The sequence below is a fragment of the Dermacentor variabilis genome, chromosome 5 (assembly GCF_050947875.1).
Source record: "Dermacentor variabilis isolate Ectoservices chromosome 5, ASM5094787v1, whole genome shotgun sequence".
In the NCBI taxonomy this organism is placed as follows: Eukaryota; Metazoa; Arthropoda; class Arachnida; order Ixodida; family Ixodidae; genus Dermacentor; species Dermacentor variabilis.
Genome location: NC_134572.1, coordinates 202336381 through 202353015, shown reverse-complemented (window position 1 = coordinate 202353015; position 16635 = coordinate 202336381). Strand labels below are relative to the sequence as shown.

Sequence of the window (16635 nt, the reverse complement as noted above, 5' to 3'; positions counted from 1 at the left end):
TGCGAGAGACCCTTACTTCCACAAGTGACATTTCTGGTCTCACATCTGGGCAATGCTCTCTTAGGGAGGGACAAATGACGCGTGTATTCTATACAGATGATGACGATATGAACATTAACAGACTTCGTCTAGTGGGTCAGTGGGATTCGGTGAGGACGAAGAAGACGTGCATCTGTCCTGTTTGTTTTTGAACAGGTTGTCCTGCTGTTATTGAAGAACGTCTCCCGGTCTTCTATCTGCGTTGTACTGCGACAATATATTTACAGTAAAACCTCACTATAACGAACTGGTATATAACGAACTAATGGATATAATGAAGCAATCGTGACTCCCCTTGAAATTTCAATGGATGCCCATGTATTGAAAACGTCGCTTTAACAAAGCTAAAATTTTCTCGCAATGGGTATAATGACCTTTCTTTTAGAGCGCAGCTCTTTGGCACACATTCCTGCATTTCGCGGCGCCGTCGTTCCTCGCCATAACCAGCTCCGCAGCCAGAGCCAACGTGCTGCTCTAGCTGCACGCACTCCTGGCACCATCTCTCGTGCAGAACGCAAGCCTTGCTCTCTTCGCTCTTCCTCCAATGCCAACCATGTGTGGTGGCAATCAGAGCGCCGGCTCGGTGGCGGCTGATCTCGATGATGTGCCGCTGCCCAAGCCTAAACGCATAGCTGCCGCCGTTCGCCACTGCGTGTACCCCTTCACCCCCTCCTCTCCTCCGATGCGGCGACCACGCGAGAGCACGGTGTACACTCCAGTTGCTGTAGCGTCGGCTCGGTATCAGTGGATCACGGTGCGCGCTTCCCAAGCCGAAACGCAAAGCCACCTTCATTTGACTCGCTAGCGGCATCAGTCAGTCGCTGCCATCTCTTCACTGCGCAACCTTTCTATGCGCCTACATACTGCCTTCCGCAACCTCTCGATAAGCGAGGTAGCTGTGCCAAGCTACGCTCCGTTTGCGGCAGCTGGTGCGAAATGTTTCAGACCAGACGGACTGTCCGAGGCTCACACACGGTTTGTATTATAACATAATCCATCTGCCTACATAAGTAGTTTATTCTCAGCCAGTTATTTCTGAGCCATGAGCGAGGCAACCGGTGGAAGTCCTTCGTCTGCCACTGCTGCTAAATGAGCTGCCCGAGCAGAGGCCCAGCACCGTCGCCGCCAGAATCCAGAGGTGCACTACACAAAACCAGGCATTGGTGCAGCAAGTCTAGCATATATTCCTTTATTTCTCCAACCACAAAGCTACCTTCATGACAATCAAGAACTGGGAGTGGAGTGTTTCTTGAATAAGTGAAGAATAAAAAGTTGTTACTGTACATACATGTCTTGCTCGAATTATTTGCCTCAGTATATAGTTTTGTATATACTGAGGCTTCAGCCTAAGCTTCAGCTCTTTTGGCATCAGTCGAAAAAGCTGAAGAACTGCGCTCAAATTTCGCATCAGGAAGTAACGTAATCGTCAGCATTTTTTTCCACAACGAGCATTTACTGATTATTTTGCTAGCCGTCAGGTGAATGTCTTATAGCATGCGACGCTCGCGTCTCCCAGCCTGCCCTTTCCCATGGAACTGGTGGACCCACCCACTCTTTCGCTGCATGCGTGGAGCAGTGCCGACTGCAGTTTTGTTGTTGCTTGTTGTTGCCTCCGTGCGCATCAACAATATCAGTGTTTCTATTGGCTCGTTTGTGCGAGTTCCCTCCGCCACAAAGGGGATGGACGATGGCAAACGGAAGCGCAAAACGATATCAATCGAACAGAAGGTGGCTATGCTGAAAGATGTAGAGTCCAGCATGAAGAAGAAAAAGTGGCCGAAGATTTCGGCATAGCGTTTAGCGCACTTTAGCATTTAGCGACAGAAAGAAGCTGCAAGCCAGAGCTTTCGAAGCTGTAGAGAAGGCGGTCTTCAAGTGGTTTTTGGATGCAAGAGCAAGCGGTACTCCTGTGAGTGGGGCACTGTTGCAGCGCAAAGTGAGGGGCTTGACCTGCATCATGGGGAATGTCGATTTTGTGGCGAGTGTTGGCTGGCTGCAGCGTTTCAAGGAGCGTAACAAAATCGTCGGCAGGGCTGTCAGTGGGGAAGCGCAGTCTGTTGATCGCGAAGCTGCAGCGGTGTGGGTGGAAACAAACGTTGGACAGCTGCTAGAAAAATACAGTACGAAGGATTTGTTCAACGTGAATGAGACAGCCCTATTCAACCAGATGCTGCCGCAAAAAACTTTGGCCATCAAAGGTGAATGCTGCCAAGGCGGTAAGCAGAGCAAGGTCCGCATAACCGTGCTGCTTTGTGGCAACATGGATGGATGGGAAAAGGTGCCGCCCCTCGTGGTTGGCAAAAGTGCATTACCACAATGCTTCAAAGGCAAACGAAGGCTCCAAGTGAGTTATGTGTCCAACCGTAAGGCTTGGATGACGAGAGAAATTTTCGCACAATGGTTGTGGCAGTGGGACGAGCGGCTGGGCAAGCTGAACCGGTAGATATGCTTCATCATCATCATCATCAGCCTGGTTACGCCCACTGCAGGGCAAAGGCCTCTCCCATACTTCTCCAACAACCCCGGTCATGTACTAATTGTGGCCATGCCGTCCCTGCAAACTTCTTAATGTCATCCACCCACCTAACTTTCTGCCGCCCCCTGCTACGCTTCCCTTCCCTTGGGATCCAGTCCGTAACCCTTAATGACCATCGGTTATCTTCCCTCCTCATTACATGTCCTGCCCATGCCCATTTCTTTTTCTTGATTTCAACTAAGATGTCATTAACTCGCGTTTGTTCCCTCACCCAATCTGCTCTTTTCTTATCCCTTAACGTTACACCTATCATTCTTCTTTCCATAGCTCGTTGCGTCGTCCTTCGTACTGCTTCGTACTGGACAAATGCACGGCCCACCATAATGCCGCTGTGCTCAAAAGCAATGAGCTATGCTTCTTGCCGCCAAACTGCACTGCAGTTGTACAAACCCTCGACCAATGAGTTATCATGAACTTTAGGTTGGGCTACCGCAAGCTTGTGATCAACTGAATTCTACTCAATATGAGCATGAAGCACGAGTCCATGATCGACTTGTACATGGTGATCAAGATGCTACAGGATGCTTGGATGGCTGTTCCGGCAAGCAAGATTGCCAATTGCTTCTGGCGACGACAGCCCGGAGCCTAATGTTGGCGAACCCGACGTACCGACGCCCGCACAAGTGCTGGATGTGGCAGACCTGCTGCGCCGCTTCTTTGGAGCTCATGGTGACGGTGAGGAGAGACCCGCAATAGCGGCTTCAGCTGAAAAAGCCATTATTCGCCTGAAGAAGACGCGGCAAAAATCTATCAAGCACTTTTTTTTTTTGCGAAGTGAGCTGCCAGCTGGTGTGCTGTTGATCAGTCAGTGATGAGGCGTTTGGCATGAATAAAGTATCAATGACTTGCTGTCTTTCTTCTTTTGCTTGTTTTTTTCATGCAATGGCCGTTTTCTTTTTCATGTGGCAGGCTGCTGTGAGATTTGGTGGTGAGTACATCCTCTCTTGCTTGCCAAATGTGGATAGGAATGGACAGTGGCTATAACGAACTAATGATTATAACAATGTAATTACGACTCCCCCTTCAACTTAATTATAACAAGGGTTTTCTTTATGCATATCAGGTTTAACCAAGTTTATAGAAGGTTATATGTTTCATCAAGTTAAGTAAGTTACTGCAAGGTTAGACAGTTCAAAATGACACATTACACAGGACAGTATTGGTCCTGTAAAACTCTTGCTTGGGCTAGTTGGTTCATGCTTGAAGTAGTAAAGGCAAGGCGCAGAAGACCAGGACTCAAGAAGAACACAAACGACAGGACCGGCGCCTGTGTGTAATACTGCAACATATGTTGCACCAACTTGCCCAAACAGAAGTATACCTTAGGTATTGTCATCATCATCATTATCATCATCATCAGCCTGGTTACGCCCACTGCAGGGCAAAGGCCTCTCCCATACTTCTGTAACTACCCCGGTCATGTACTAATTGTGGCCATGTTGTCCCTGCAAACTTCTTAATCGCATCCGCCCACCTAACTTTCCGCCGCCCCCTGCTACGCTTCCCTTCCCTTGGAATCCAGTCTGTAACCCTTAATGACCATCGGTTATCTTCCCTCCTCATTACATGTCCTGCCCATGCCCATTTCTCTTTCTTGATTTCAACTAAGATGTCATTAACTCGTGTTTGTTCCCTCACCCAATCTGCTCTTTTCTTATCCCTTAACGTTACACCTATCATTCTTCTTTCCATAGCTCGTTGCATCGTCCTCAATTTAAGCCCTCAAAAACCCTTTTTGTAAGCCTCCAGGTTTCTGCCCCGTACGTGAGTACTGGTAAGACACAGCTGGTTCTACACTTTTCTTTTGAGGGATAATGGCAGCCTGCTGTTCATGATCTGAGAATGCCTGTAGAATGCACCCCAGCCCATTCTTATTCTTCTGATTATTTCAGTCTCATGATCCGGATCAGCGGTCACTACCTGTCCTAAGTAAGCACAGTCCACATAACCTGTCCAAGTAACCATGGTCCTCTTGCACGCGAGGCGGATGCTCTACCTCTACGCCACCACTGCACCTAGGTATTCTAGTGACTTCTTTTTTTCTTGAATGAATTTCAGTTTATGCTAATGGCACATGTCCCATGTAGAGGTGGGAAAACGTTACCTGCTGGTCGCTGGCCTCTGCCAGGTACTGCGAGTCCTTGAGCAGTTCACAGATGTCAGCACGTGTTCCTTCGCCATTGGGCAGCCGAGCAGCCGCATCACGCACTGCACGAGGCACACCAGTGGTGGTCAAGCATTCGATGTAAGCAGTCAACTCAGGGTCACCTGGTGGCAATGACACTTTTTCACTGACCAATGGCAAATGGATGTTGTAGCCTCTATATAGATGTCATGATAACAATGCATGGTGATGATTAAGAAGACAATAATGAGATGAGATGATGATTAAGAATGTTAACATACCTACCATCCTCAAACTGCTTAGTATACTAGACAAGTTGCCAAAAAATAATACAACTGCATAAAGGCATACAGTTAGTTAATTGGAGTTTAATGGCGCAAAAGCGACTAAGGCCAAGCTGCGCCAGTCATAGGACAGTACAAGATCCAATGTTAAGGCAGCAATAGCCGTGTTACCTTAAAGTCGATGTAAATATCTAGTTTCATCTAAAAACTCGAACGAGTTACTGAATGGCACTAGCTGCTCATCGCCCAAAAGTAATGCAGGGTGTAAAGGTATATGCAAGTGATACCAATTGTTGAAATGTTTCCGCCTCTGTGTTTCAGTATGTTGACATGACATAATTATGTGATAACATCACCTCATTCAGCGTAAAGGAATACAAAAATACTAATTTATTGTTCAGAATATTTTGGTTAGTTGAAAAGCATAATGAACACATCACAATAGCAGCACAACAAACTCATTACACCTTGGATGTCGAGGGATGTGCTAGCTCTACATTATGTTACAGCACTGGCCTCTTTGACGAAGCCTTTTTATACCCCTGTTCGTGGCGCTTCCCACGAGTGAGCCTGAGCGTACCTTGCAACTAGCAAAGGTCTTTTTTTGACATGGAGGTATGGCACTGTGTGTGGACCTTTTTAATCTTGCTAAAAACTCCTTTAAACTTTGCACTGCCAATGCGGGAGTGTAAGGACACCAAACATAACTTTTAAAAGTTTGGCTTACTTAGAACCATCATGCATTTATAGAACACCAGAGACTGCACACCACTGCTCGTCAATACACTCCTGAGACGTTGTTACTAAGTGAAGGGGGCTGAACGCGGCTTGAATGTCATGAATTCACGAATCTAACTAAATGCTCCGCCCCTAGCAGCTGCGCCGAGAACCAGCCAATCTAGGTTCAGTTCCAGTTCGTCACATTACAGCGTGTATTGAAACATTGCTTCATAGTTTTCAAAGTTTTGTGATGCCACCGCGCACAAGCCCAAGAAAGAAAAAAGAAAAACAGATGTTGGAAAGAATTTCGCTGCATACAATTACGCATGTCATTGCGGTGGAAAGACAACAATGTATGATTTCGTTGTTTCCCCCAGGAACCAGATGACGTGCACGAGAGACCTGCATGGATAAAGGTGACTGATACCATGCTGGTTGGTTTGAAACACTTCACTCGGGAGCACTTCTTTATTCACGGTGAGTAGACCATTGCTTTCATTTTATATATTCCAAATAAGTTGCTGGTGTTTCAAACAAAACCAAAGGAAGCTTAAGCTTCCTTTGGTTTTGTTAGTTTAATTTTTTGCCCCTGCGGTGCCACTGTAAGGTGAGAGTGGCGGCGTGAGTGGACCGAGAGCTCCAAGTGAGGCGAGGCAAGGCAAGCCGCCATACTCGAAGGCTGTGTGTGGAGTTGACTGTAGTGGCCAGAGAGGAGACTAGGTGGTGCAAATGTGGTGGTGAGATTAAGCCCTCTGAATCAAACTAAAGGAAGCTGTAATGTCGTAGGGCCACACTAGGTGCCCTTAATGAATACACTGTTGCGCCAAAAAAGAAAAATAAAGACTTGGGAAGGAAGAGTACGAAACAACAGATTGGTGCCCTTAGTTGCGTAATTAAGAAAGCCATAAAGAGATGGCACCACTGTTGCCCTTACATACATATCAGTGCTCGTGTGAATAAAAGGGTCTTGCATCTTGTGTGGTATGGGTTAATGTCTGTGTCGTTCTTCTGCTGATCGCACTGCTGGCCAACACTATAATTTGGCGACGAGGATGGCGTCCGTTGCACTTTTGCCGCCGCCAATATTCCTCACCACCCCGGGCACTCCAGCCATTCCATGGCCCCACTGGATACGCCTCTTTGAGAATTTTCTTCTTGCATTTGGAGCTGCTGACCTGCCTGCGCCTCGCCATCAAGCTCTTTTGCTACACTGCTTGGGGCCAGAAGAACAACGCATTTTTGATGCGCTCCCATCGCTAACGGTGCCGAACGAAGCTGCTTCAGCTGCTGATCCAGCGGACGCCGTGCTCCCCAAACAAGACACCACAGCGGCGCGTTTCCCAAACACATACAACATGGCCCGCGAGATGCTGGCTCGACATTTCGTCAACACGCGCAATGTTCGGCTAGAATGCAACCACTTCCGCAAACGCCATCAGCTACATGGCGAGTTCATCTCTGACTTCGCCCTGGCGCTTTGAGAACTGGCTGCCTCTTGCAATTTCGGCGAGCAAGCAAATGAAAACATGTGCGAGAAACTGGCGTTGCATCTCCGCAGTTATGTTCACGGTTGTTATTGGATGGAGACGCACTGACTTTCGACCGTGCCGTTGAAATTGCGCTACTTCGTGAGCGAGCTCAGCTTGAGTCTGAAGCCTTTGCTAACCCTGTTCAGCACATCATACAACAACAGCCACGCCAACGTGACGCTTTTAGAATGACCAGACAAAATAACTGGCATTTCAGCGACAATGACTCGTGCGTCCCTAGTCAAGCCTGCGTTCGTCATGCTCGCCCGCCAACTTCAGACACAGCCACCGCCATTGTTCTGTACAGCGGAATTTCAAATGTCTGCGGTAATTGCGGCACAGCAAGTTGCGAGCCGTCTGTATGCCCCGCTTACGGTACAACCTGCTTTGCATGCGGCCGCCGTGGCCACTTTATGCAAGTCTGCCGCAGCAGCCCCAGCACACGAGGATGACGCCCGGCTCACGTCCGCGAAGTAGTTTCTGAACAGGATACGTCAGACGCCATCAGCATTTTCACTATTTATGAAGATAAGCCCACAGGTGTCTACATTGAAGCAGCAGTCGCACCAATCAACTCCAAATCGCAACCGCGCATTGTGAAGTCCTTGGTTGACACTGGATCAGCTGTGTCAATTATACGGGAACAAGAATTCTGAAGTGTGTTCGAAGACAGAATACAATTGACCAGCTCTAAACTTACTATGTTGGACTTCCAACGCCGAAAGATTCCTGTGCTGGGACAGTTTAACCCTTTGAGGGTCGATTTTTTTTCGCCCTATGCGACTGCCCAGGGTCGATTTTTTTTATTGCAGATTCCGATTCTTCTTAGGGACTTATTTAGAAAAAAAGATTATTGTAATTTTTCTAGGATGACCGCAAAGTGAGAAAAAGATATTTTGCATTGGTATATATGCACTCTTCATTCATGAATAACAATAAAAAAGGAAATAAACTTATCAGAATTAAAAATTTTATGCATTTTTATGCACATAGTTCAAGGCTTCGAAATTCAGCACACGAGAATATTTCACAACCCTCAAATGTTCCTGCTCTTACTCTAATTGAACTGCGTAGGTGCGCGCACTCAAGAAAACTGTTTGGTTGTGTGCCCATCAAAAAAAAGCAACACGTGTGACAATCTTCGGCTAATCTTCATCTTACCGCCAACCAGCTAGGGCAATTATGTTTTCGCGAGTCTTAAAAAGAAGAAAAGAAACGGAAACGCATGCACAGTGGCATCCTTCCTATGCGCACCCCTGTGAGCACTAAACGAGCGAGAAACAAGCGGTCGCCCTTTGAGCGATTAGGAACAAGATAGCCATCAGTTTTGCAAGCGAAAAAAAGCCGAAACCGACCACAAAACAAAATCCAAACGGCCCCCCGCCCGTGTGCACGCCAATGCGCGAGCGGTAGTAAATAGACGCACGGGGGCAAACTAGCGCTAAAACAAACAATGCAACGAAAACCGAGAGGGGGAGGCATGCAAAAAAAAAATTTCCTGTATTCCCATATAATGGCAGCACATGACAGAAAAGAAAAAGTTTGGAAATTGGCCCGCTTTTTAAACGTACAGACAGCGGCGTAAATATATGGCATCGACCATTTTTGGACTTGTTCGCGGCGCCGTATATTTACGTCATTGACCGTCAAAGGGTTAAAGCCGGCATCTCATACAAGGAAAAACGGCTGTGATAGCTATTCAGGTCACACCCGGAGGGACTTCTCTTCTTGATCTGGACGCTGTGCAAGCTCTAGAACTACATATTGTAGGTACACAACTATGTTGCCTGCACACGGCTGCCGAAGAAGTATCTCTGCCCCCTAGTATCTCTACAGCTACCGAAAAAGGTTCAGATGCCATGCTGAAAGGAGCAGCTAAAACTGCAAAGGAACAGCACAGTCCGCTAAGTCCACCAAAGTTCAGTATGCCAGCTTCGCTGTGGGCAAAATTTTGCCATTTGTTCTCACCAGGCCTTGGACTTGCCAAGGGCATTCAGCACAAGGTCAAGATAAAGTCATCAGCCTCCCCAGTCGTGCAGAAGTTCAGACGTTTGCCACTTTCTCTGCGCAAGCCAGTTAGCAACCAGCTTGAGCGCCTTCTTTCCGATAATGTCATTGAAAGGGTTAACGCTTCCGAGTGGGTTTCTCCTATTGTTGTAGTCCACAAGAAAGATGACAGCATCCACCTCTGCATTGACTTGAGAGCCTAACAAAGCGATTGTACAGTAGTCGACAGCATTCTCTTGCCCCATATGTAAGAGCTGCTACACACTCTGAATGGAGCACGCCACTTTTCAAAGCTTGATTTAGCTTCTGCCTATTACCAGGTGCTGTGTCACCCAGATAGCAGAGACCTCACTTCTTTCATTATGCACAATAGCCTTTTTCATTTCAAAACGGTGTGCTTCAGACTGGCATCAACCTCAGCTGTGTTTCAACAACTCTTGACAACAGTCCTACAAGGCTGCAAAGGGGTGCTGTGCTACCTAGACAACATCATTATCTTTGGCAGGACTGAGAAAGAGCACTTGAGAAATCTGGAGCAAGTTCTTCAACACATCTCTGAGGCTGGACTTAAGCTGAATGAGAAGTGCGTGTTTAATGCATCGGAGTTACCATTTCTTGGGCATCGCGTCAGCTCAGAAGGAATAGCGCCCTTTCAAGCCAGGGTCGATGCCATTGTTCATGCTGCCACCCCCACAGACACAAGCATGCTGCGTTCATTTTTGGGCTAGGTTGAGTACTATGCTAAGTTTATCCCGCACCTGGCTGAAGAGGTAGAACCTATGCGTAGGTTACTTCGTAAGGATGTACATTTTGAATGGGATGCCGCTGCCGAAAAGAGCTTTACAAAGGTAATGAAGCTCTTAGCCTTGCACAAGATACTGCAAATGTTCGACCCAACGCTCCCTGTTATTGTGGCCACAGATGCGTCTGTTTATGGCCTGGGAGCAGTACCACAACAGGCTGAGGGGCCACACATTCGAACTGTTGCATTCGCATCCTGAACTCTGACAGAAATGGAGCGGAAGTACTCAGCGGGAGAGCAGGAGGCCCTGGCGTGTCTGTGGGCATGTGAAAAATGGCAGATTTATCTCTGGGGACGACTGTTAGTGATGGTAACGGACCATCAAGCCCTAGCATCTCTACTTCCGACACATAGCACAGGACAGCGACCACTTCGCATCACAAGGTGGACCGCTCATTTGCTACGTTACAATTTCACAGTTCAGTATAGACGTGGAGAATACAACAAGGTAGCATACGCTTTGTCACGGCTACCTGTCCTATTTTAAACGAGCAATTGCTACTATGTGCCTCGAATCCGCGCTGAAAAAATCGTGCTGTCATAAGGCACAAGCAAGCTTTGACGACCAGATTTTGAAGTCGAGAAAGGCTGGCTTTCCTTGCTTGGTTTTAAGCGCAGTTTCGGAGGCGTTATTGAAGAAACTGAAAAAAGAAAGAAAAAGAAGTGAAGAAGGTCAAACAGTCGAAAAGAAAGCTAAAGCGGTGGTGATTCCATATTCTCATAAAGTGGCGCATAATCTGAAACACATCGTCGTGAAATACAAAATTCCTGTGGTTTTTTTCCGTGCCGCGAAAGCTTGCTACTTTGTGCCGCTTGATTGGTCCGGATGACTCTAAAGAAGTAGGGTGTTCTATTAAACATACGAACCCTTTTGTTAAGTGTGAAGAAGGGGTAGTATACCACATCCCACTGAAGTGTGGAAAAGAGTATATCGGCCAAACTGGCCGATGTATTAATGAACGCCTGCGGGAGCATAAGCTTTCATTGTAAAATGGATATGGTTCTAACTTGCCGCTTCATTGCAAGGCGTGCGGAAATGAGGATGAACGGGTATGTGAAGCGAGGCTTCATGATACGACAATCATGTATAAAAGTAAAGATTCTGTTGCCCGTGAATTATTGGAGGCCAACGAGATTAAGAAAAGAGGGGAAAACTCTGTCAGTACCCCGTCTTTGAATATATACACAAATGAAAGCATGTTTTTAGATAAGTTTTATATTTAGATTAAGCGTGATTCCCTATATCTTCAGTGTTCTCGCACGTGCGCATTCACCTATTCAGAGTCCCTCTTTTTTCGTTCTCCTCTCCTCATGGCTATATAATCAGCCACTTGTCATTTCAATAAACAGTTGCAAGTAGCGCCTTGTCCTGCCTGTATTTCTTCTTGTGTGTCGTCAATTCTGGCGCTTATTCTATTGAAAGTTATGCGCCAACTAGCCCCACAACATGTTTTACTGTTTTACCTGTCCTACACACAGAAAATGGCCTTCAGATTGAAGAGGAAATTGTGTCTCTGGTCACATCTTCAGTTCATGTCAATGACCTTCGACTTGCTACAGCCGTGGATTGCAAACTCCAGGAGATTGCTCATTTTGTTTAGACATCATGGCCAGCAAAGAAATGTTTGACTGCTGAACTGACTCCCTACTATGAGGTCTGGGAGGAATTGTCAGTAGCAGATGGTCTGCCTAGTGCTCGGAGCATATTGTGGTTCCAGCCAAGCTCACTGCTACGTTTATTCAGCTTGCCCATGAATCGCACCCTGGAATTGTGAAGACCAAGCAATGTCTTCGTGAAAAGTACTGGTGGCCAGGTCTGGACAAACAAGTACAGACTGCCATCCGAAGCTGCACAGTCTGTCAGTCGGCAGACAAAAATGCTAAGAGCTATCCTACTCCACTACAGCCAGTGGCCCTTCCAGATAAACCTTGGAGCAACATAGGTCTTGATATTGTTGACCCATTTGAGCATGCACCAGCAGACTGCTGTTTTGTTATATTGGTTGTTGATTATTTTTCCAAATGGCTAGAAGTTACTTTCTGCAAGGATTTGTCTTCCAGTAAAGTGGTGGACTTCCTCCTGTCAATATTTGCACGGAAAGGCTACCCCGATGAACTGGTCTCGGATCATGGACCACAATTTACATCCCGAGAATTCGAGTCCCTTCTTCAAGACAGGGGCATCAAGCACAGCTTCTTGGCTATGTATCACCCCCAGGCAAATGGACAGGTTGAAAGATTCATCCATGTACTCAAATATTATATTCAGTTGGCCTTGCTAGAGCAGCAACCAGTGAAGAACACTGTTACAGAGTACTTGGGAATCTTCAGAGTCACCCCTCACAGTATGACTGGCCTTTCTTCTGCAGTGCTTCTGCATAGCCGTCAAATCAGGACATCCTTGGACGTCATCGAACACCCCACCTCCAACTTCTTCACGGACCCCGCTCCGGAGATGTTATCACTTCGGAAGAGGGTGAAAGAGCACTAGCGCAAAAACAAAGTGTAAGCTGACCGACGAAGAGCAGCCCGAGTACCGCAGTTCCAAGTTGGGAAGTATGTGCGCTTTAAGGAACCAATCCCTGGTCCGAAAGGCACTCCCAGCTTTGGGCCTCCAATGAAGATCCTCAAGCGCATAGGACGTTGGTCCTTCTGCCTGGAAGACGGTCGAATTTGGAATGCCTCACAGTTGACTGCAGTCACAACAGGAGCATTGCCACAACATGCGGTATGGTGGGATGACGACTACTAAACTGCACCTTTACACAGATCACAAGCCTCTTCACTGCCAAGTCCACGGACATTTGGCAGAACCTCTAGGCATTTGGAGCTATCTCCGTCAATATCTTCAGATCTTTCACAGCCACAGGGTCCAGTACAAGCAAACCTTTCTTCAGAAGATGGTGACAGTGCTTCCGTTGCCATAGAAACTGCTGGTGAGCCGCCAGTGTTTTGCCGGTCCACAAGAGACAGAAGACCACCCGCAAGGTTTTTAGGACTATGCGCTTGGACATAAACATTGACTGGCTTTGTGAATATATTTTGTAAATATGTTTGTATTTAGGGTAGGGGTAGATGTGTTGTAGGGCGACACTAGGTGCCCGTAGTTGCATAATTAACAAAGCCATAAAGAGATGGCACCACTGTTGCCCATACATATATATCAGTGCTCACGTGAATAAAGGGGTCTTGCGTCTTGTGTGGTATGGCTTAATGTCTGTGTCGTTCTTCTGCTGATCGCACTGCTGGCCAACACTACAGTAGCGACATACTGTTATCTTGCCGCTGCAGCTACAGTGAAGAGCATGACAGCGTGTTTCCGAATTGGCTGAGTGCCATTGTGTCGTATTTCTTGTGCCCTCTTTTCTACTTTTTTCTTCTTTTCTGCGTCTCGGCGCACTCGCCAACATGACAGTTAGCCGTTGAGCTGCTGTGGCGAGGCATTCACAAGAGATCTGACATGTTTTGGCTAAGTTTCGTGGCTACTCGCATCATTGAAGAACTGTGTTTTTGTTTTGTTTTAGGTAAGGGACTGCTTTTAAGAGTACTGAAGGTACCCTTAAACGGTACTCTGAAAGGTACCTAGCCTCTTCACGGCTGGACACGGTTAGGTACCTTCACCCTTGAAGGTACCTAGCTGTGACATAGTTACTAGCACTAACAAGACTAATGGAAAAAAAAGCTAGGACAGAACAGAGTGCTAGAACTCTTTTTCCATTAGTCTTGTTAGCACTAGTAATTATGTTACAGCAAATGCATCAATACCAACTAGCCCAACTTTCTATGTTAAAGGTACCTAGCCGCTTTCACCGTTGCCTGCTGACCTTTGCCCTTGAAAGTACCTAGCCACTTTCATGGTTGCCTGCTTACGTGCTAATGTGGGGTTCGGAACCAAAATGTTAGAACCATATTTACATAGTACTAAACAATGTGACCTACCACGTTAAGTTGGGCTCCGTTAGCTTTGCACTGCCTTCTAGTATAAATTGGTCATACAACCTTTGTCAGAAAAGTTCCAGGACCAAGGTAGTAAAAAACAGAAAATTGCACTTACCAAGTAATGATCCTAGCTCCTATCAAAGTTCCCTCAGCTCCCTCAGCTATCTATACACAACTGCCAACGTTTCTGGAGGTCTTGGAAGCAAGAAGGGAAATCTGTAACGCTGATGCTTGTAAGCTCAATTGTCACAGCCCGTTGGATGTCTGCTATATCTTGAGTCGCCTTTTCACTCGCGGAAACAAGAAAAAATCACACGAGAGGTCGGGCAAATATGGCGGATGTGGGATGGCAATAACAGAATGTTTGGCCAGGTACTTGTTAACAAATAAAGCAGTATGGGATCTTACATTGTGATGCAGTAAGAACCAGTCCTGAGAATGCCACAAATCAGGGCGGAAATGTTGAATTGCTTCTCGCAAACATTTCAAGGCTTCGATGTAAAGAGTTTGGTTCACTGTTTGACGAGGAGGAACATAATCATGGTGAACCAATCTTTTACTATCAAAGAATGCGATCAACATTGTCTTTGTTCTCGAAGGTTGTCATTTGACTTTTTTTGATACTGGTGATCCATGACTCTGCCATTCAGCACTTTGATGCTTCATGTGAGGATCATAATGGTAGCCCGAACTTTATTCCTCAGCAATAATGTTTGACAGAAATGTGGGATCACGTCTGGCTCTACCCAATAGCTCAACACAAATTCATTGTCTGTCCTCTTTCTGTTCGTCTGTTAGTGGGTGAGGGAGGACTTTTGCATTAAGTTTCCATTTTCCTAAATCTTCACATAAATCAAATCTTCACACATCACGATTCAAATTTAGTTCTGATATCATTAGCACAGTTACACGATGGTCTTCTTGCAATAACTGCCTTACAAGCTCCATTTTTGCATCGGTATGTGCTGTAGACTAATGACCAGCTCTGGAATCGTCTTGCACTGAATCTCTGTCTTCATGAAATCTTTTGTGCCACTCGAAAACATGACTTCTTGAAAGTGCCTCACCTGCATATGCTTGCTTAATCATGTTCCACATTTCACTAGGGGTTTTCCCGAGTTAAACGAAGAATTAATGTTCCCTCTTTGCTCACAATCAGCATCCATTGTGTCATCTTAACTAATGCGACAACAACATCAACAATGTGTTGCTAAGCACAGTCCTGTCACCTAGTGAGTTGGCGCAGAAACATGGCCAAGGTCATGTCAAGTAACAACACATACCAGGTAACATAAAAACAACATTTGTTTCTTTTTATTATTGCAAACTCAGAAATAAAAAAAATTATCCTGGAACTTTTATGACAAAGGTTGTAGCTTTGTATTTCCAGTCCACCAAAGTCACGGCTGATGGCTCAATTGAAATTATTCAATTGAATTGAATAATTGAAATGAGTTTTTAGACATGTAGGATTCTCCGGGCTAGCTGGTCTTCTGCATAATAAGGTGACGTTGCTGTCTATAGGGTTATCTAACTGAGCTATAACGATTGCTCGGTTGCTATAGTCGGAAGTTAAAGTCCCCGTTTATTTTTAAGTGTCCCATTAGAAGTGTTCGTGGCTATGTAACTGAGGCAGGAGCGTGGAGCAGAGGTAGAACATAGAGCCTCTAATCTGAAGGTCGTACATTCGAATCCTCCTCCAGTACACTACATTTCCAGGCTTGGAGTGGTGCCTGACTGCGGAAAAAAAAAAATAGAGAGAGAGAGGAATGCCACAAGCCAGTGTGGCATTATACTAGTCTAGGTGCAACCAAATTAGGAAGCCCCACTTAGCTTCAACAAAAGACACTCCCTCACCAGAACAGGAATTGGCCTTCCTGGTACAGTATTCGGCCACTACCTCCCAATTAACCCATGACCCTCAATCCCAAACAGCTCTGGAGCACCTGATGAAGGTGGCGGTCAGACTTGCAATGCAGCAGAAGGTGCCAAGAATCTCTAAACCTGGACAAGCCTCCACTGGAAACTGAACCCGGCAAGTTCAACACACGGACACTCTCGAGTAAAGCTAGCTTAGCAGGATTCTTTGAAATATCAGGCATATTGTGGGATATTATTGGCCTTAGTGAGGTTGGAAGAACTGGTGAGGCTTACACAGTGCTGACTAACGGCCACGTTCTCCGATACAGAGGACTCCCAGATAGGAAGCAATACGGGGTAGGACTCCTAATCCATAAAGACATAGTGGGCAACATTAACGAACTCTACAGCATTAAAGAGAGGGTAGCAGCAGTCGTAATAAAGCTTAATAGAAGAGTGATGGTTTGGGCTGGTTGATATTCCATTTTTAGGCTGTGGTACAGTGTGAAGCCAGACATCCTCGTTTTTTCCTGTGTCCCCTGTCCTGCTTTGCACGATACCACATGGTCTAATAGGAAGTGCAGAATGTACAAGTAGTACAAGCCTATGCTCCAACCTCCAGACACGATGGTGAAGAAATAGAACAGTTTTATGAACATGCTGAAGTGGCGATGAGAAAAGTGCAAACTCAGTATACCGTAGTAATAGTGACTTCAATGCAAAAGTGGGGGAAAAGCAGGCTGGTGAACAAGCAATTGGTAACTACGGTATCAGTTCTAGGAACACTAGAGGAG

The 16635-nt window shown here is 46.2% G+C and overlaps 1 protein-coding gene across 1 annotated transcript in view; it reads right to left on the bottom strand.

Moving 5' to 3' along the window:
- Positions 1 to 16635, bottom strand: part of LOC142583441 (nuclear factor related to kappa-B-binding protein) — a 588296-nt gene that overhangs the window by 232582 nt on the left and 339079 nt on the right. The window contains exon 15 of the mRNA XM_075693910.1: positions 4680 to 4783. Within this exon, the coding sequence (XP_075550025.1) occupies positions 4680 to 4783 (104 nt within the window). The remainder of the gene's footprint in view (positions 1 to 4679; positions 4784 to 16635) is intronic.